This window comes from Danio rerio, chromosome 8 (assembly GCF_052040795.2).
Source record: "Danio rerio strain M-AB ecotype USA chromosome 8, GRCz13ab, whole genome shotgun sequence".
Lineage (NCBI taxonomy): Eukaryota > Metazoa > Chordata > Actinopteri > Cypriniformes > Danionidae > Danio > Danio rerio.
The window spans coordinates 7859483-7880739 of NC_141028.1; the positions used below are offsets into that span (position 1 = coordinate 7859483).

Sequence of the window (21257 nt, forward strand, 5' to 3'; positions counted from 1 at the left end):
GGCGATTTTTCAAAACCTGTTGGCGAGTGAAAGTCAGGGCTAAAATCATGTAGTCTGAACTCGGCATAACAGTGACCCACAGTGACACACTGCCTAACAGTGACCCACATCTGGATTCTGACCACCGTGCTGTGATGGTTCGGGATGAACACATGTACCAATACACCCCTAATATGATATATAGGATTAATTTTTTAACATAATTAATTTCATTTTAGGGCAGACTTTTTTCCTTGAAACATCTGAATCATTCATTCATGCATTTATTTTTCTTCAGCTTAGTCCCTTTATTCAAAAGGATTCGCCACAGCGGAATGAATCGCCAACTTATTCAGCACATTTACTTAGCAGATGCCTTTCCAGCTGCAACCCAGTACTGGAAAAACATCCATACCAGTACTGGGAAACATCCATACACACACACATACACTCATTCACCTATGCCACATGTCTTTGGACTGCGAGGGAATTTAGAGCACTCAAGGTTATTATAGTTAATGAAAACAAACGAAAAAACGAAAACTAAAAATTAAAAAAAATTTCGTTAACTGAAATAAAAATAAAAAGGAGAGTTTTTTAAAAAACTAGAACTGAAACTGTATTGTGTACATACAAAACTAACTGAAACTGACCAAAATTATAGCAAAAACCTCCTTCGTTTTTGTCTTTGTAAATGTATTTAGTACATAATCTTACTGTATGACTTTTAGAAATGTAATTCACGATGCAGATGTTTGACCGAACAGCACCTCAGAGTCTTTAATCCTGCTGCCATTGGCCAGATCGAGACGGTTCTCCACCAATCATCCTCGCTGTTTGTCCCGCGACAAAAACAATGTATGGACATGACAGCAGCGCGGTGACAGCATTAAATACAGACACTTAAAACTATTACTTTACCACGTTTGTGCCCAATAATGGGCTTTATCTTTTTTAACCAGATCTTTTAAACCGGTTGAACTACTTCACCTAATCAAACTGAATAATTTGAAATGATTTGCGTCTCCAGCAAGCACTTATCCACAAACTATTTACTTTTTAACAAGCCTAACACCCATTTCTAACTCTAAATAATCTAATATATACTCTCACTCAGTTATTAGAACAGTAACGTTACTCTGAGATCAAATTGAGAAGCGGTGAACAATACAGTGCATTCGTGATTCAGTGAACCAAACACAAACAGTACATGACTGCTGTGATTAAACTAAATGAGGGTAAACCGAGGGCTTAACATTAAATGAAAGGATCTGGTGAAACGTAAGTTAATTTCATAACATAAAATCATAATGGAATTTATATAAGTGAAGCATACTTCATTTGGGTTGCAAAACTTTACTTTAAGACATTTTTCAGATCATGGTGATGTTTTAACTGAGTGAAATTACTAACATTGACTACATAATTTTAACATGTTCAGTCCTAACATCCGCAGTAAATATCTGAACTTCCCATCACTACTGTGTAGCTAACCTCAGAAGCAGTTTTGCACACATATTGTCCTTAGGGCTGCTATCTTGTGGGCTGTTGTATTTGAATTTGAGGATGGGTAGATGGTTGTGGTAGATGGTTTAGGTCATGTGTCCTCTAAAAAGATATTTAAAAAATATTTTGTTTTTATTATACATTATTTATTCTGATGATTATTCTGATCATTTTAAATATTGCACCAAACAAATATCCTTATTTAGAAAAAAAAAAAACTTTAATACTGAAATTAATAAAAGCTAAACTAAAACTAAGCTATTTTAAAATATAGAAACTAATAAAAACAAATAGATCTACCTCTAAAAACTAATTAAAACTAAATGAATTTGAAAAGAAAAAGTCAAAACGAAATAGAAACTAAAACTAATGAAAAATCCAAAACTATTATAACCTTGGGAGTACCTAGGAAAACCCACACCAACACAGGGAGAACATGCAAACACCACACAGAAATGCTAACTGACCCAGCCGGGACTCGAACCAGCAACCTTCATGCTGTAAGGCAACAATGCTAACCAATGAGCCACCATGTCACCCTACATCTAAATCATAACCTAGATATAATAAAAAATTAAATGAAACAAAGTCTTATGAGCTTTGTTTTTTTTCCTTTCATACTTTAAAGAAGCCAAATAAAATATTGCATTAGATGTGAAAGTAATAAATGACATATTCCTAAACCATTTTAGCGAAAAATGCTGAAGGGACACAGTGATGTGATGGCTGGATGATGTGTGGACTCAATGACACAATGACATTTGAAGGAAATGGCTTGGCAGAAAATAAACATGAGGTGAAAAAGCATGCTTGACAGATTTCTTGTTAGAAGAGCAACTTGATCTGACAGTTCAATCAAAATGCTCTGCAACAGTTCAAGAGAATAAGCATTATCTCCCACTGTATCCCACGCCTGTATCATGGCCAGACACCTGCAGTGCGGAGGAAAATGAGTCTACCACCACTAAAGGATAGAAGACGAGCGGGATTTCGGTGTCTGAATATTTGAAGATATGCTTCTGCAACAGCAGATACAGCATAGCTACTTATCAGCATCTTGCACGAACCAGGATGTGTTTAGTCATTTGCAAGTCAGTACAAAAATGCTGTGGTTAAATGCATGCAGAATTTAGCAAACCAATGATAAAGCAGACTTTCGGAAATGGATGTTTAAAGTAAAGTAAACAATTTTGCATTTTTTTTTTTTTGTGTGTGTGTGTGTGTGTGTGTGTGTGTGTGTGTTGGGTGTTTTGCCTTCAGGCATTGTATTCATGGCTCTTAAATCCTTGCTGAGTTCAGTGGCAGTCAGTTCTGTAAGCCAAATGTCTACTAGAATATAAAAAAAAAACATACAAAGAGAGGAAAACAAGTCTTGCTAATGGTTTGGCAATGTGAACAACAGCACCTGTACACTCCATCTGACCTTCACTGCAGTAGAAACCCTCATCATTGAGCAGAGAATCCGACAGATGCTCGATCACCCACTGTTCACTGACTGATGAACTGCATACAGAAAAAAAACAAGAGATTCAGTGAACAGATCAGATTCATTGGCTTTACATTATAGAGGAGTGCAGGGAAAACTGCAGATATCTGAGGGCCAGAAATACTCACTATTTATTAATAATATATCGACCTATCAGAGTTATGCCAATGGTTCTTAACAAGACCCAGATTTTTTGAAGGAAATGCAGTGGTGACCCCGACGTGATACCGACATAGTTTATCATACAAAATAGTGCTTCAATTTTGACCTTTTAAAATGTTGTCATATCTTCAAGAAATATTTAGGTCAATTTATCGATCTATCCATCTTATGCTGGGTATGCTCGAACCTCCAACACTTAAACTAATCAGAAAATTAATTATTAAAGAAGATTTGATGTAATAATAAAGGGAAATAACAATTAGGCAGGGAAACACAGTGGCGCAGTGAGTAGCACTGTTGCTTTACAGCAAGAAGGTCCCTGGTACAAGCCTTGAACCCCCCCCCCCCCCCCCCTCACAAGTCCAAAAACATGTGGTATAGGTGAATAAGGTAAGCTTAATTTTCCGTAGTGTATATGTGTGAATGAGAGTGTATGGGTGTTTCACAGTGATGGGTTGCAGCCGGAAGGGCATCCGCAGTGTAAAAGATATGCTAGATAAGTTGGCTGCTCATTCCGCTGTGGCAACTCCAGATTGATAAAAGGACTATGTCAAAAATAAAATGAATGAACAATTAGGCAAATAATGAAACGGTGACCCTGAAGTGATACTTAAATAGTTTATCATACAAAAAGTGCTTAGATTTTACCATTTAAAAATGTTGTCATAATTCCAATAAATATTTAGGTCTATCAATATTTTAAATAATTGATTATTTGCCTTATGCAATAATAGAGACATAATAATAAGGCAAATAGTGTGGCACAATGAAGCAGAAAGTGCGTCGTGTTTGTTTGTGAAAATGCTTTATTTGCCTTAATCTTATCTACTGGGGTAGTTCTAAAAATTTAACTGAATAGAAAAAAAATTGTGTAAGGAAAAACATTCGGTGAGTAAACTAGAGTAGGTGATGAGGTACTCCATTTTGGTTTGAACCTAGTATTAGATTTATGCTTTTTACAAAGGAAATAGAAGTGTTGACCCCAATGTGATACAGAAATAGTTCATCATACAATATAGTGCTTTAATTTTGATAAGTTAAAATGTCATATTTTCAAGACATCTTTAGGTATATCAATATGCTAAATAATTGATTATGTGCCTCGTGTAATAATAGAGTTAAACAATAATTGGACAAATAGTGTGGTGAGAATGAAGCAGAATGTGGACATGTTTGCTGCGAAAGTGCTTAATTTGCCTCAATAGTATCTACTGGGCAAGTTCTAATAATTAAACCCAACTGAAAAAAATGTGCGAAGGGAAAAACATTCTGTGAGTAAACTACAGTGAGCATTAGATTTATGCCTTTTACAAAGTAAATGAATTGGTGACCCCGACGTGATACCAAAATTAATTATTATACAAAAAAGTTTTTGACCTTTTAAAATGGTGTCATATTTCCAAGAAACCTTTAGTTTTATCAATAGGCTAAATAGTTGATTATTTGCCTCTTGTAATAGAGGCAAATAATAATTAGGCCAAAAGTGTGGTAAAAATGAAGCAGAATGTGTGATGTGTTTGCTGCAAAAGTGCTTAATTCGTATTAGTCAGACAGTTGCAGCTCATCCAGAATGCTGCAGCCAGGATTCTGACCAGAAGCAGAAAATTTTTATCTGTTTTTATCTGTGTTAAATCATTTTGATTGTTTTTTTTTCCTTAAACTTGTGTTTTTTATTCTTGTTTATGTAAAGCATGTTGAATTGCCACTGTGTATGAAATGTGCTATATAATTAAATTTGCCTTGCCCTATGCCATTGCTTCTCAACAGGACCCTGATTTACAAAAGAAAATGAAGTGTTGGCCCGACATACAACCTAAAATGTTTATCATACAAAGAGTTAAAAAACTCTATAATTACAAACAGTTTATGTTAAGATACAAATCTTGTCCTGACATGGCTTGTTTTTCTGGTAATAGATCTGTTTTATAGTGTGTGTCAAATATGCCAATTTATAAAAGAATAAAAAAAAAAATACATTTATGTGAAAAAAAACTGAAATATTATAGTTATTATTTCTATATTATTTTGTGGGTCATACATAGTGCACTTTGTAGCATTAATTACAACAAATAAATTGATATAACATCTGACAAATTAGAAGCTTCATTAGAAGACATTATGTTTATAGCTTTAACATATTTTATTAATAAAGCATCAAATGATCACAATAGCAACATTACCAGCTTTACAATAACACCAATTAACCTATATAATTGTTTCCATACACTCATAACCTGCTCTTTAACCTCATGTAATTGAGTTTGACATGCTGTAAGCCCTTTGCCCTTCAGTAATTACCTCAATCAGCATATTCCCCTCTGTTCATCTGGGTGCGTATTTAAACCATGGGTCTCTGCATGTGGATGGAGAATCCCATGACTAATTCAAGTAATGCTGAAGCGCTTATTGCTAATAAGCAAACAATACAAAAACCACACAATCGTACCTCTGTTCAAAATACACCCTTGGAGGAAACTTGCGCTTTGACATTTAAAGCAAACAAATCCATATGGTAGGCCTGGTCGCCCACACATTAAGCAATGTGTGACAGCAGCTCTCCACCATGCAATTGAATTACTGTACGCTCCGAAATCCCAAAGCGATGGAACGAATGCGCGGGCTGAGACAAAGAGCTAACTCGGCCCGTTTCTAATGTCTGAACAGCCAGCCAAAAGCCACACAGCACTGGTGGTCCCGTCCTCATGCCGAAGAGCGATAGGCAGAGTCACACCGGGCATTCTGGGAATTAAACGTGTCACAAGTCATTAACCCTGAGCTTAGCGCGGGATATGTGGAAGCCCATAGGCAGGGCGAAAAGCGATTGATTCACCTCATACTGGACTCCGGTGCTGGGAGCGAGGTTAAGCTTTACTGTGAAATCCACAGCTGCTCCCCTTCATTTTCACCCTGATCTGGGGTCTGTTCCTCTGGGTGACCTTAATGTGAGTCGGTCAGGTCATGAAGAGACTGTTAATGTGTCTCAGTCTGTCTGTAATATGAGGATATGTCTGTGGTTCGAAGTCTTGTGAGAGTGTGCATTATGATTGGTGTAGATGCTGATGGATTTATTAGTGAATATTTAAGGCAGATGGTCAAACTATGACTTTGTATGAACGCTACAGGGCGATATGACTTTGTTCCTTTTTGTACTTACCAACTGACCATATATAGCTGTATCCTCTTGTTATAAAATAATAATATTTAAAATATTAATTTATGGCCACTTTTTAGTCATGTCACACTTAAAAGAGAATTTTATATAAAATCAGTGTACACATCAGTCGCTGGACCTGCTGCATCACAAATACCTACATTTATAAAAACAATCCTTTTCTGACCATAGGATATTAGGCATGGAGAAATAGGACATATATATATATATATATATATATATATATATCAGAGTGAGAGAAGAGGAGTTGACTGCAGTGACAGGATTTGAGTCTAGTGAGGAACGCATCCAAAAAGCAATGGATCAATCGGTGCTTTTGAAAACATTTTCAATTGGGTTTAGGGAGAAAGGGTGGGTCAGACAATCGGTTGGTCAGTCAGAAAGTGTCAGTCGACAGCGACCTTCGATGGATTTACGCGAGAAAGGCAGGCGTGGATGGCACTTGAAAATTTAAATCTCAAAAAGCATGCACTTTGGCCACTGCAAAAAAAAAAAAAAAAAGTATCTCCTGGGACACATTTGGCACCCTCCAGAAATGTATATAGGGGTACATTTTCAGAATGAGCCTGGGTTATCGTTAATATTAGTTAATGTTATTTGACTTAAATAGCATTAGTTCATGTAAATTCACTGTGCATTAATGTTAACAATCACAATGTTAAACCATAAGTAATAAATGCTTCACAGGACTAGCCATACTTATTGCTAGCAAATACATTAACATAAACTAATAGACCATTATTCTAAAGTGTTACCAAAATAAATAGTTGGACCTATGAATTTTATAATTTTGAGCATAATTGGAAGCAAATTCACAGTACAATTACACTTTTAAATTTAAAAATAACCCCCAGTAGATAGCAACAAATCAATGTCCTATCAAGTCAGTGAAAAAGAAAAGAAACAAACAAAAAAAAGGTCAAAATGGCTAATTAAGATAGAAATAAAGCAAGTGACTATATTAATGGGTGAGTCATTCACTAGACCAACTGATTAAAACTGTGAATTTATTCATAAAAAAGCTAATTACTGCGTGGCTCATAGATGCAATGGTTGTACTGTGGATTTTTTTGCAATTATTTTAATTAGCAAAACAAGCATAAAAAGACCATTGTAAAAGTCTTAAAGTCACTAAATATTTATTGAATGGCTTTGACATTTCCAAACACAATGATAAAGTCTGATTCATAAGGAAATGAGTCTTGCAAGTAACTTCTTACTGGTCATTTTTAAGAATGTAATGTAATGTGTATTTATTGCATTGATTGTGTATGACCATACACCCAAAGTGCTACACAAGCATGAGGGGATCTCTCCACACCACCACCAGTGAGCAGCATCCACTTGGTTGATGCAATAGCAGCCACATGACAATGGTGTAATTGCGCTTACCACACTCCCGCTATTGGTGGAGTGGAGAGGCAGTGATACTGCAAATTTGGTGGGTTGGGATGATTAGAAGGCCATGATGGATAAGGGCTGATGGAGGGAATTTGGTCAGCCTACTCTTTACAAGAAGTGCCATGGAGTTTTTAATGACCACAGAGAGTCATTTACATTTACATTTAGTCATTTAGCAGACGCTTTTATCCAAATCGACTTACAAATGAGTCAGGACCTCGGTTTAATGTCTCATCCGAAAGAACATGCTCACTGACAGTATGGTGTCCTCCACTTCACTGGGGCATTAGGACTCAAACAGACCACATTGCTGGCCTCACTAACTCCACTTCCCAACAGCAACCTAGATTTTCCTATGTGATCTCCTTTCAGGTACTGACCCGGCTCAGTCCTGCTTAGCTTAGCCAGTTAATTAAGTCATACACAGTCATAAGCCTACACAGTGTCACAAGTGTAGCGTGATTGCTTAGCAACTGATTCCTATGAGTTGATTGCTTATCAGAACCTTACAGATGCATGTTTTGGACGTCTCCTTTGTCTGTCACACTCAATACATGTCTTTCAATCTCTACTAATGAGCTGATGATCTGATTTAGGAGTGTTTGGTTGAGGAGATATTGAAAACGCACAGAGCTGGTGGTCTTCCAGGAACGTAATTGAGAAACACTGTATTAAATCATGTAAAACAATCAGTATTAAGTTCAATCTTATTCTGAACTAATTACTTTACATTAGTGCTGTCAATCAATAAAAAAAAAAAACTAATTAATCTCTTTTTTTTAATTCCAAATTATGCTTAACAGAGCAAGGACAGTTTCACAGTTTGTTTGATAATATTTTTTCTTCTGAAAAAAATTCAGCTAGAATAAAAGCAGCTTTTAATTTTTTAAACATCATTTTAAGGTCAATATTATTAGCCCCTTTAAGTTATATATTTTTTTCGATAGTCTACAGAAAAAAAACCTTGTTACACAATAACTTGTCTAATTACCCTAACCTGCCTAGTTAACCTAATTAATCTAATGAAGTCTTTAAAGGTCACTTTAAGTAGTACAGAAGTGTCTTGAAACATATCAAGTAAAATATTATTTACTGTCATCATGGCAAAGATTTAAGTTAATAGAAATGAGTTATTAAAACTGTTTAGAAATGTGTTGAAAAAATCTGCTCTCCGTTAAACAAAAATCTGGGAAAAAATAAACGGGGCTAATAATCCTGACTTCAACTATAATATATATATATATTTATATATATATATATATATATATATATATATATATATATATATATATATATATATATATATATATATATATATACATTTATACTGAATGAAAATAATGTTATATATACATGTTTTTAACATTTTTGTGGAACACAATAAGTTAATTGGAGAATGTTTGTAAAATGAAAATAATTGCAATATTTAGTGGTGTTCGACAACAGAAAAAACAACAATACAGGTTTGAAATTACATTAGTGGTGAGCATATTATGACAGAATTATCTTAAGTGATGTTTTGAACTTTCAACTATAAAGGGGCTGAATAATCACTAAAAACTCTCCTTCAACTGTAGTGTGCCTCACATTAATTGGCAAAGGACTTGCAATTCATTTCTAATTCAATAGAAATCCAAAGCACAATTTATAAATCCCTTTCATCTCATGCCCAGAGCAGAATGCAAAGTGGTAGAGCAGAAATCAACAGCCAAACTCAGAAATGTAAATGCTGTAAGGGTTTAGGCATTCAGCTCGATCACCATCATGCCCATGAGCGCGACATAAGGCAACTCCAAGTGTACTCTCCACATTAAACCATTATAGTGTTATTCAATGGAGATTATTCTCCTACAGGATATTCCAAGTGCTTGTGTGGTAATAAATAATGATTGTAGATTCTCTTTGCATCATTCTCTTCAGACCAGGAAATTACTGTAGAATCAAAATCAAAGGCTCCAGTCTGAGACCAATCCATCACGAGGGGATTTTCCGAATGGGAGTCTCTCCTGTGTGTGACCACAGTCAGAGACGCGCAACATCAATCGAGGAAACGTTTTCCCAGAGTCTCTGCGCTGAGAGCATCGTGAGGATGTCTGCCGAGACCCCGGCCGACACTCTGGTAAATAACACTGGGAAAGAATGATGTCACATCAAAAGCAATTTGATCACACGCTGCAGAAAATGAAAGAGGGGAGAAGTGTTGTCAGACTAAAAGGAGTGTGAGGAGAGCAGACAGTTCAAACACATCCAGCAGTGTAAGATTTAATTTACTTGCGATAGAAATTCCACAGGAGTGTTGTTATAAGACCAGCCAAGCAGCTTGAGGCAGCAATGCTAGAATAAAAACAGCCTTTTCATGACTGTTGCTCTTGTTAAATCGAGAACGGCTTTATTAAAACTTTCAAATACCCGACTGTGATGACATCTCCTCTTAGTGATCTAAAAGTCCTTGCACCTGAGCTGCAAGCATGACAGATCTCAGATTGTGTTTTGTTGTGGTATTCATTTCAATGATCACTTACAATTTAATATAAAACAAAACATTTGCTAGATGAAGGAATCGAGATAGCAGACTTCTTTGGAGTGAATGCCGGGTGTTACATTTGAAGAAACCAGGCACCGCTCATCACCAGGCTAATACCATCCCTACAGTGAAGCATGGTGGTGGCAGCATCATGCTGTGGGGATGTTTTTCAGCAGCAGGAACTGGAAGAATAGTCAGGATAGAGGGAAAGATGAATGCAGCAATGTACAGAGACATCCTGAATGAAAAACTGCTTCAGATTGTTCTTGACCTCAGACTGGGGTTATAGTTTATCTTCAAGCAGGGCAATGACCGAAAGCACACCCCCAAATATCAATGGAGTGGCTTTACAACAACTCAGTGAATGTCACCGAGTGGCCAAGTCATAGCCCAGACCTAAATCCTATTGAACATCTTTAGATCTGAAAATGGCTGTACACCATCGCCTTTCATCCAACCAGATAGAGCTTGAGAGGTACTGCAATGAGGAATGGGCAAAAGCTCCTAAAGACAGGTGTGCCAAGCTTGTGGCATCATACTCAAAAATACTTGAGGCTGTAATTTCTGCCAAAGGTGCGTCAACAAAGTATTGAGCAAAGGCTGTGAATAACCATGCACATGTGATTTTTTAGGTTTTTTATTTTTAATAAATTTGCAACAATTTCAAAGACTCTTTTTTCTCATTGTTATTATGGGGTGTTGTGTGTAGAATTTTGAGGAAATACTTGAATAAAATCCTTTTTGGAATAAGGCTGTAACATAAAAAAAATGTGGAAAAAGTAAAGCACTATGAATATTTTCCGGACGCACTTGAATGAAAAAAAAAATAAATAAAAATTAATCCTTAGAAAAAAGAAAAAAAAAAACCTTACATCCATCACAGATTTGGCATGCTGTCTTGGGAGAGAACACTAAGGCTCGGGGATACTTGAGCCCAAGGCTCCTGCTTGGTCATGAATCATGACATTGGGTCCGAGATCAGGTAGGTCTCGAGAGCTCTCCCTAGTAAAGGAGGAAAGGGAGTGGAGTAGGGTGGATGAGGGTTTTCTTCAAAATTAAGATATGGAAGATAGGGTAAATGGGCTTCTTTAAAGGAGGCTAGAATTCATCTGACTGGTCTAGCAATGATTATTAATGCCAGATTAGCTGCAATCAATCATATCACGTCCTCCTCTCGAAATTAGTTTATAAAACTTTATTTAGGCTGTAAAAAAGTTTTTTTTTTTTTTTAACATTCTCCAAAAAACAAAAAAAAGCATTTTTTTAAATAAGAGTGCAGTATATAGAATTACTGCATTCCATATTCAAAGTAATATAGAGTTTTTTTTTTTTTTTTCATCTGGCAAAATAACTGCATAGCAACATACTAACTCCTCCAGATTACCTTGGAAACATATTAACCTACCAACACAGTAACCCCAGAATGTCCTAGAAACTGCATAGCAAAACACTTATTACTCCCCATCCCCCCCCCCAACTAATAATCAAAAAATAATAATAAATAAATAAAAAAAACACACACACACACACACACACACACACACACACAAGGGAATGCATGTTTACATAGCACCAACACACACACACACACACACACACACATTGGTAATGGTGAGTCTCCTTGGGCGTGATGTATATTATACAGTAAGAAAACACAGATTAAATGGCCATGTCCTTCCCCAACCCTCAGAGGAATCCTGTGACAAATTTTGAAAGTGAAAATACTCAGTTAAGCATGATTTTTAAGCTTTTTGAACTATAAGAATGTCAGGCATGTCCTCGTAATCCACATCAACAGAGTACAACTAGGTCATATTCATGTCATTTTACATAAAGCTTATAAAAAATAAAAAATAAATAAAAAACAGGAAAACCAGAACACACAGACAGACTAGAATTAGTGGCTAATTCGTGTGAACTTGAATCTCATTCATTCAATTTAGTAAGATTTGCTTATCCCCCGATGAGCGTTGGGTTTAGGGGTTGCCGTTAAGTGCCACACCCTCTTTAAAAAAAAAACAACAACTAGATTTTCATTTGACTAAACTGAATGCATTCAAATTAATTAGCTACTAAACTGACAAAACGTGAAATATGTTTGTTTCCTTGTGAAATAAGGCTGTTTTTAACACATTTTAATCTTTTTTTTCTTTGTTTTTCATTTTCATTTTTATTTCTTATTCTTGTTTTTTTTATGCTTCTTGCATTCTTGTTGCTGTAAATCACTTTGAATTACCACTGTGTATTACATGTGCTCTAAAATTGAATTTGACCTGCCTTGCCTATGTTAATGGTTAAGTTTTCAAATGTTCTTTGTTATTATTCATTCATTCATTTTCCTTTAGCGTAGTCTCTATTTCAGAGGTCGCCACAACGGAAGGAACTGCCAACTATTCTGGCTTATGTTTTATGCAATGCATGCCCTTTTAGCCACAACCCAGTACTGGGAAACCCCCATACACAGTCGTTCACACACAATCATACACTACGGTTAATTTTGTTTACTCAATTCACCTATCGTGCATGTCTTTGTGGGAAAAACTGTAAGGGACACCCACATTAACATGGGGAGAACATGCAAACTCCACACTAAACCGCCAACTGGCCCAGGTCGCCTACGTCAATCTCGCAGATGGTGGTGGGTTCGTGCAAGTGGCTCCTCAGCAAGGGCACGAACCAAATGTCTGAACCCGCGGTTCCTCTCATACTGAACATGATTACTAGAGCATCAATGGCTCACATTAGTAGGGTAAAACTAACCTGTCTCACAGCAGTCTAATGCCAGCTCACGTTGCCTGTTGGTGGGTGAACAGTTCTACTTTACAATGATAGGAAGAGCCGACAACGAAGGATAAAAATAAGTAAATAAATAAAATAAAAAATAAAATAAAAAATTATATATATATATATATATATATATATATATATATATATATATATGTATATATATATATATATATATATATATATATATATATATATATATATATATATGTATGTATATATATATATATATATATATATATATATATATATATATATATATATATATATATATATATATATATATATATATATATATATATATATATAAATTCCAGCCTATGTTTCACGCAGCTTATGTTTCATGCCATTCTAGCCATAAACCAGTACTGGGAAACACCCATGCACACTTGTTCACACTTGTTTTGTTTACCCAATTCACAGATAGTGCATGTCTTTGTGGGGGAAAACTGTGGGAGAAACCCACATTAACACAGAGAAAACATGCAATCTCCACACTGAAACGCCAACTGGCCCATTTGAGACTTGAACCAGCAACCTTTTAGCTGTGAAGTGGCACCATGCCACCTCTTTTAGTTAATATTTACCATGTTGTTAGTAAGAAAACAACAGTTACTATATTATCTGTCAGGAAAGATTTATAATAAAAATAAATCTAAGAAGCATATAAATCCAAACTGAAAGCCAGATGCATTCCAGATCAGCATTTGCTCTTTACAGCGTTGTGTTTCCCCCCGTCCAGCCTGTGTCATTCCAGCAGGACCGAGGCCAGTAAATGACAGCTTTACTTACGCCTGACAGCCTGTCGCTGCTCCCAGATCAGCTCTGTCTCCCGCATACATTCTAATTGCTACAGCAACCGTGAAAAGCTATTCGGCGTGTCCATCAATCTCTCATCTGCAGACAACAGGTTGAGAAGAAATGTATTCTGGGGCAAGAAAATATGAGGAAATGTATGCAGCGCTACGTGTTATTTAACAGAGTCTCTTGAATATTGAAGTGGTGGAGGGACTCAAATGCAACTCTGGTACCCTTCTCATAAAGCGCCTGCGGTCACTCGTCTCGGCACACAGGGGAGTGGATATACACATTCTTTTGCATAATGCATCCCAGCATGGCTTGTATCTGAAAGAAGCACTTTCTGAGAAAACAGGGAATTTGCGAATATAATATGCACGATATCTTACAAAGCTCTGCACCACGGGCAGAATTTGTATTTAGATATGTAGGCAAGTACTAAAACACAGGATGTTGAAAACAAGGAAACTGTTTCTGAATGTCTCTGAATAGTTGAAAACAAAAGCAGAGCATTTTTCATGAAGCCTCATAAAATATCTGTGCTTACAGTGTCAATCTATGATAGCACATAATGCTTCAAAAAACATCCTCTTCTTTTTTACACATAACAGAACAATTGGATGGAGAACGTTTTGGCAAGAAAACTACAGAATGAGTTTGAATTTCTTATCAAACTCTTTCACGGCTGTCTATCATCGCCTGGGTTTCTTCATCCATGACAACGCATGCTGTTCCCGATAGAGGATATATAGCTCTATTTATTTTGGACATGCTTTTATACTAAGACCAGTGAAAGCAAAATACCTCAGATGACTTACCCTGTTTATCTCATTGCCTATGATAAATCGAACACCCTGCAATTTATTTTCCTTTTTGGCATTTTGAATTCAGTCAGGCGGTGATCAGAATGTTGATCAGTCGCTGGCAGAATAGTATGAGTTTGAGGAGTTGATCATCCATGAACGTGCACTTTTAGGGCAGTGAATTTAAGATTAAATAAATGAGGAAGGAAGGAAGGAAGGAAGGAGAAGGGAAGGATAGAAAGGAGGAAGGAAAGAAAGAAAGAAAGATAGAAAGAAAAGGAAAGACAGAAAGAAAGAAAGAAAGAAAGAAAGAAAGAAAGAAAGAAAGAAAGAAAGAAAGAAAGAAAGAAAGAAGAAATGAAAGAAATAGAAAAGAAGGGAAAGTAAGAAAGAAATAATTGAAGAAAGAAAAAAAGGAAGAATGTAAAAAGAAAGTAATAAAGAGTGAAGCAACAAGAAAAAGAAAGTAGGACAAAGAAAGAAGGAAAGAAAGGAATGAAAGAAAAGAAGGAAGGAAGGAAGGAAGGAAGGAAGGAAGAAAAGAAAGGCAGGAAGGAAAAAATAAGGAAATAATTGAAGAACAGAAGGAACGAAGGAAGTAAGAAAGAAAGAAAGAACGAAAGAAAGAGAGGACTGAAAGAAAAGAAGAAAAAAAGGAAGGAAGGAAGGAAGGAAGGAAGAAAAAGGGAAGGAGGGGAAAAAGGAAGGAGGGGAAAATGAAGGAAATAATTGAGGAAAGAAAAGAAAGGAACAGACAAAGAAAGAAAAAAGAAAGAAAGAAAGAAAGAAAGAAAGAAAGAAAGAAAGAAAGAAAGAAAGAAGGAAGGAAGGAAATAAAAAGGAAGGAAGGAAGGAAGGAAGAAAGGAAGGAAGGAAGGAAGGAAAAAGGAAGGAAATAATTGAAGAACAGAAAAAATGAAGGTAATAAGAAAGAAAGAAAGAAAGAAAGAAAGAAAGAAAGAAAGATGACTGAAAGAAAAGAAGGAAGGAAGGAAGGAAGGAAGGAAGGAAGGAAGGAAGGAAGGAAGGAAAAAAGGAAGGAGGAGAAAAGAGGAAGTAGGGGAAAATGAAGGAAATAATCGAGGAAATAAAAGGAAGGAACAGAGGAAGAAAGAAAGAAAGAAAGAAAGAAAGAAAGAAGAAAGGAAGGAAATAAAAAGGAAGGAAATAATTGCTTAAGGGGGCTAATAAAAATAATAATATTGACCTTAAATATAAAATATAATATATATATATATAAATATATATATATATATATATATATATATATATATATATATATATATATATATATATATATATATATATATATATATATATATATATATATAATTCTAGCAAAAATTTAAACAAATAAGACATCCCCAGAAGAAAAAATAATTTAGGAAATGATGTGAAAAAAACCTGTCCCAAGTTATTTTAAAGGGTCATGAACCCCCTGTCTTTTAAAAATCCGACACAAACAATTAAAATCCGACACAAAGTGTGTCTCCACATGATTTTATAGTTTACAAAGTAAAATTAAAGTTAGTTTAAAATGCACGGCAGCACAGTGATGTGTCTAAATGGTAGGGAAACAAACCCCTACAACCCTTCACAACCAGCTAAATACGGCTTGCCGTGTGCCGTCTCACGTCTTGGCAGGTCTGTCTGTCATCAGAAAGCACATGCAGTTATAAATAATTAAGAAGCAGCACCTTCACATAGGATAAGAAAACTATGAATAATAATGAGAAAGCGATGCGTCACCACTGATTTTGATCCCACCCATATAATGATTTTAAACCTGGAAGATGAAATTAGCTGAGAAAAGCTCAAAATTATCCACATCCACAATCAAAGCTGACAGGTGCTAATGTTAATTAATGCTCAACACACACAAATCTGTTAAAATCTACAAAAAATTAAAAATAAATAAATAAATAAAATACTGGAGGGTGTCTAAATATAATTTGGGAAATAAAAAATGTTTATTTTGACATCAGTTGTATATTGCAGAAGATGAAGCGTACATTACAAAGTAACACTGTACTGTATACATGGTATATGCTTAATATGACTCTACATGACTCGGACACGAACAAAGGAACTGATAATACTATGCTGTACAAGACTTTAATAAGATTTATGCTTCAAAACCACCACACGCTATGAGTGAAAGATTTTTTTTTTTTGGGGGGGGGGGGGATTTTTTGCAGCGGTGTAAGTCTGTCCATTATTAGAAAGACAGTGGCAGGATATAGACAAGTGCTAACCTCCTCCACACATGAGCGCTGGAAAATAGATCTGCTCTCCGGCGTGTCTGCTTTCATTAAGTAAATGTCAGTAAGGCTAAAGACGACCTCTCGCCGGACAATAAAGAACTGCCAATATTTGCCGGCTTCATCTCATCTGTTTTCCCCTTGCTTTTCTTGTCACACTTAAGGCTTCTGCAGAGAATTCTCATGCTATCCGAACTACATCGATCCTGAGGATTAATGGATCACAGAGTGCTCTATGTTGGAAATATTATGCCATGTTGCATGGGGGGGAATATAGTGCAATTTCTGAATTGTGCAACATTTATGTTTTCTATAAACTTTTATCTTAGTCATGATTATGGTACATAACATATTTACACTATATATTTTTAAAGATTCTAGTATTCAGCTTAAAGTAGCATTTGAAGGCTTAACTAGGTTTATTAGTTAAGTTAGGGTAATTAAGCAAATCATTGTATAATCATAGTTTGTTCTGTGGATTATTGAAAACCAATATTGCTTAAGGGGCAAATGATTTTTATAAAAAGTGTTTTTTTAATGTTTTTTTTTTTAATTTTTTTTATTAAAACTGCTTTTATTCTAACCGAAATAAAACAAGACTTTCTTCAGAAGAAAAAAAAATATTATAGGAAATACTGTAAAAAATTCCTTGCTCTGTTAAACATTATTTGGGAATTATTTTAAATAATTATTTAATTATTTTTTAATTAAAAATTAACAGACGGGCTGATAATTCTGACTTTAATTGTTAAAAAAAAAGTTGTTTAAACAATTATTTTAATGACAATTTCTTTAGGATGGCTTTTTAAAAATTCTGTGTACAGCAGGGATATCCAAACTCAGTCCTGGAGGGTCGGTGGTGCTGAAGAGTTTTGCTTCAATCCTAATAACACTTGAACCGGCAAGTCAAGCTCTTAAGCTGCAGCCACACTGCGCTTTTAGACTTCCATTCATATGCACGCGAATGCGTCAGAAATAAATAAATAAATAAATAAATAATTAAATAAATCACTTGGTTGCTTAATAAATATAATAATATTTTATTTTTAATTTTATTTTGTGCATTAAGGCTTTTAAATCAACCCACTTTATAACCAATGAATTGCTAAAAAATAAATAAAATAAATATATGAAAAAAATACATTAAAAATAATAAATAAATAAAGTCACCTGGTTGCTTAATAAATATAAATATATGTTATTTTTAATTTTATTTTGTGCAGTCAGGCTTTTAAATCTACCCTCTTTGTAACCAATGACTTACAAAAAAAAAAAAAAAAAAAAAAAATATATATATATATATATATATATATATATATATATATATATATATATATATTTATATATATATATAGTAAAAATATAAAATAAAAAATTATATAAAAAACATATATATAATTGTTAATATATAATTATATTTTATAAAAAAAACATTTAAGTTCATTTAATAAACATTTATCTTTTACATTTAGTTTAGTGCAGTACTAGGTAACACTTTAAGTCTGCTTAATATCTGTTGATACTGCGCCTTCAAAAGACATTTAACTGACTATGAGAAACTTTGCAAGTACATGTCAACTTACACTAACCCTAACCCCAACCTAATAGCCTACTTATAATCTAATGATAATTAGTTGGCATGTAGATGCAATGTAACTTAAATTTGGACCATCAAAATTAAGTGTGACCCTGTACTAAAATTAATAATACTACAACAAAAATGCAACAAAATTTTAAAAATAAAAATAATAATAATAAAAAATAAAAACATACCCTAATTTAATATAAACTACAACAGGGTAGTGCATCTCCAGTGTGTGGCCAGGTTTTTAAATCAGCCGACTCTATAACCAATGACATGTACAGTTCCCTGTTTAATTGGTTTTAATTATTAATGCAAATTAATTGTTAATCTATTTCTCCAGTGAGGATGTTCCATCATTGTGTGCACAGATGCCTCAGGATAAGCACTATCTCACACTAAAGTGAATGATAGCACTGTGCTGTAATGACTTACACATCACAAACTTCTTTAATGTAAACCTTGCAAATATTCTGCATAAAACTCTTCCCAGGTTTCCAAGTACAGAAAGTGCTGCGTGAGCTGTGTTGCTGTCTAATGCCTACAGTACATCTTCACTGAAACGAAACCTCGTTAGGTATTGATCAAGAAGTTACATTGACAGCTAAATATTTCTACCTGACTAAAGGAAAGAACAATTCTGACTTCCAGTTTTTACCTTTTTTCTCATACTGTTGAGGTTAGATGTATAAGAGTGTGTATAATAATAAAAATACAAATAATAAATATAATAATGAGAAATAAATATAAATATATGAGAACATATTTGTTAAATCCAGTTTACATTTTTAAGTCCCGACTTTCAGGATTGTGAATGTTGCAGATTTTACATCTCAACGTGTGACTTTTATTTCCATAATTATAAATATACTTTCATTCATTCATTCATTCATTCATTCATTCATTCATTCATTCATTCATTCATTCATTCATTCACTAAATCCACTCATCCATCCATGCAATAATTCATTCTTTCAATAATTCACTCATTCCTTCACACATTCATTCATCCATGCATCCCTTTATTCATTTACTTATTTATCATTCACTCACTCTCATCCACCTATCCATCCATCAATTCATTCAAACATTGATGCATCCATCCATTCATCCACCCACCCACCCATCCATCATAATTTATTCATCCATCCACTCACTCACTCACTCACTCACTCACTCACTCACTCACTCACTCACTCACTCACTCACTCACTCACATTCATTCGATCATTCATTCATTCATTCATTCATTCATTCATTCATTCATTCATTCAAAGATCCATTCATTCATTCATTTATTTATCCATTCACTTCTCCATTTATTAATTAATTAATTAATTCATTCATCCCTTCCTTCATTCATTCATTCGTTCATCCATTCATTCAATCATTAACTCATGCACATATTATCCATTCATTCACTCATCCATCCATACATCATGCAACCCATCCATCCATCATCCACCCAACCACCCACCCAGCCATCCATCCATCAGTCCATCCATCCATCCTCTTATTTATTTATCCATCCATCCATAAATCCATCCGTCCACCCACTCACTCACTCACTCAATAAAACATCCGTGCATCCACTCATCCACCCACCCACATATCACTTATCAATTCATTCATCCTCAATTCATCCTTCTATTCTTCCATCTATCCACCCATCCATCGATCCATCCATCCATCCATCCATCCATCCATCCATCCATCCATCCATCAATTATCTCATGTATTTATCCATCCATCATCCACTCGTTCAACCATTCATTTAATCATTCATTTATTCATCGATCCATCCATCCATCCTTCTATTCTTCCATCTATCCACCCATCGATCCCTCCATCCATCAATTATCTAATGTATTTATCCATCCATCATCCACTCATTCATCCATTCATTTATTCATCCATCCATCCATCCATCCATCCATTTTAAACCTGAGTTTTCATACCTTAGTTCTGATTTACAAACTTATCCCTTTTTTATTTGGAATTGTTGGTATAACCACTCTTAATTTTGCAATTCTGACATTTTACATTATTAGTTTTTTCTGAAACATCTCAACTTTTTTTTATGTCCCACCCTCAAATTCTGACTTTGAATATTGCAGTTCTGTTTCAAATAAATAAAAAAGTGAAGTTTGCCACTTGCAATTCTGACATTTTTACAATTTCACATCATTAGACTTTTATCAACTTTACATTATTAAAACATCTCAACTTTTACAAGTGTATTTTTTTTTATTTAATAGCTTGCATCTCGTGGTTCTGTTTCATGTGAATCACGGTCTCACATTTCAACCTAACAATGCAATGTAAAGCATAACAAACCAAAGACACATATTGGATTAAACAGTTGATTCTGATGTGTTTTTCCTTCTGGGGTGAGCTAATGCCCTAAAGTGCAGCCTTCAAAGGGAGCTCACAGATTCTGGAATGAAGCCAAAGTGTTTTGAAACATTAGCATCAGTGTGAATTGAAGATGAAGTTTGTCTTTGACTGTGCTGACCTTGAATTCGCAGCAGGCCATGTGTAATGAGGGTAAACATTATGCTACGCCTGAACGCAGAGCGAGAGAAGATGTCAGGCCATCTAATTGAAGAATCGTCCCAACAGTCCTCATGTTTGTCTTTCCATGAGCTGATCAACAGTCAGACATCCATCATTACACCATCTCTAGTCACTTTCAGAGTCATTTCTGCTGGCCTGATATCAGTTTTTACTCTTCAGTTATGGTTACAGTGTTAACAATTTTCAGTAGAATCTACAGTAACTTACTGGCAGCAGTTCGCT

General features: G+C 34.9%; 1 protein-coding gene across 2 annotated transcripts in view; it reads right to left on the reverse strand.

Moving 5' to 3' along the window:
- Positions 1–264: 264 nt before the first annotated feature.
- LOC147835500 (uncharacterized) overlaps positions 265–21257 on the reverse strand; it is a 345699-nt gene continuing 324706 nt past the window's right edge. Inside the window, exon 3 of one of the 2 annotated variants that reach the window (XM_087264220.1) lies at positions 265–2988. In XM_087264220.1, coding sequence (XP_087120346.1) covers positions 2781–2988 — 208 coding nt within the window. In that variant the 3' untranslated portion in view covers positions 265–2780. The remainder of the gene's footprint in view (positions 2989–21257) is intronic. The other variant, XM_087264219.1, reaches the window with a different exon arrangement.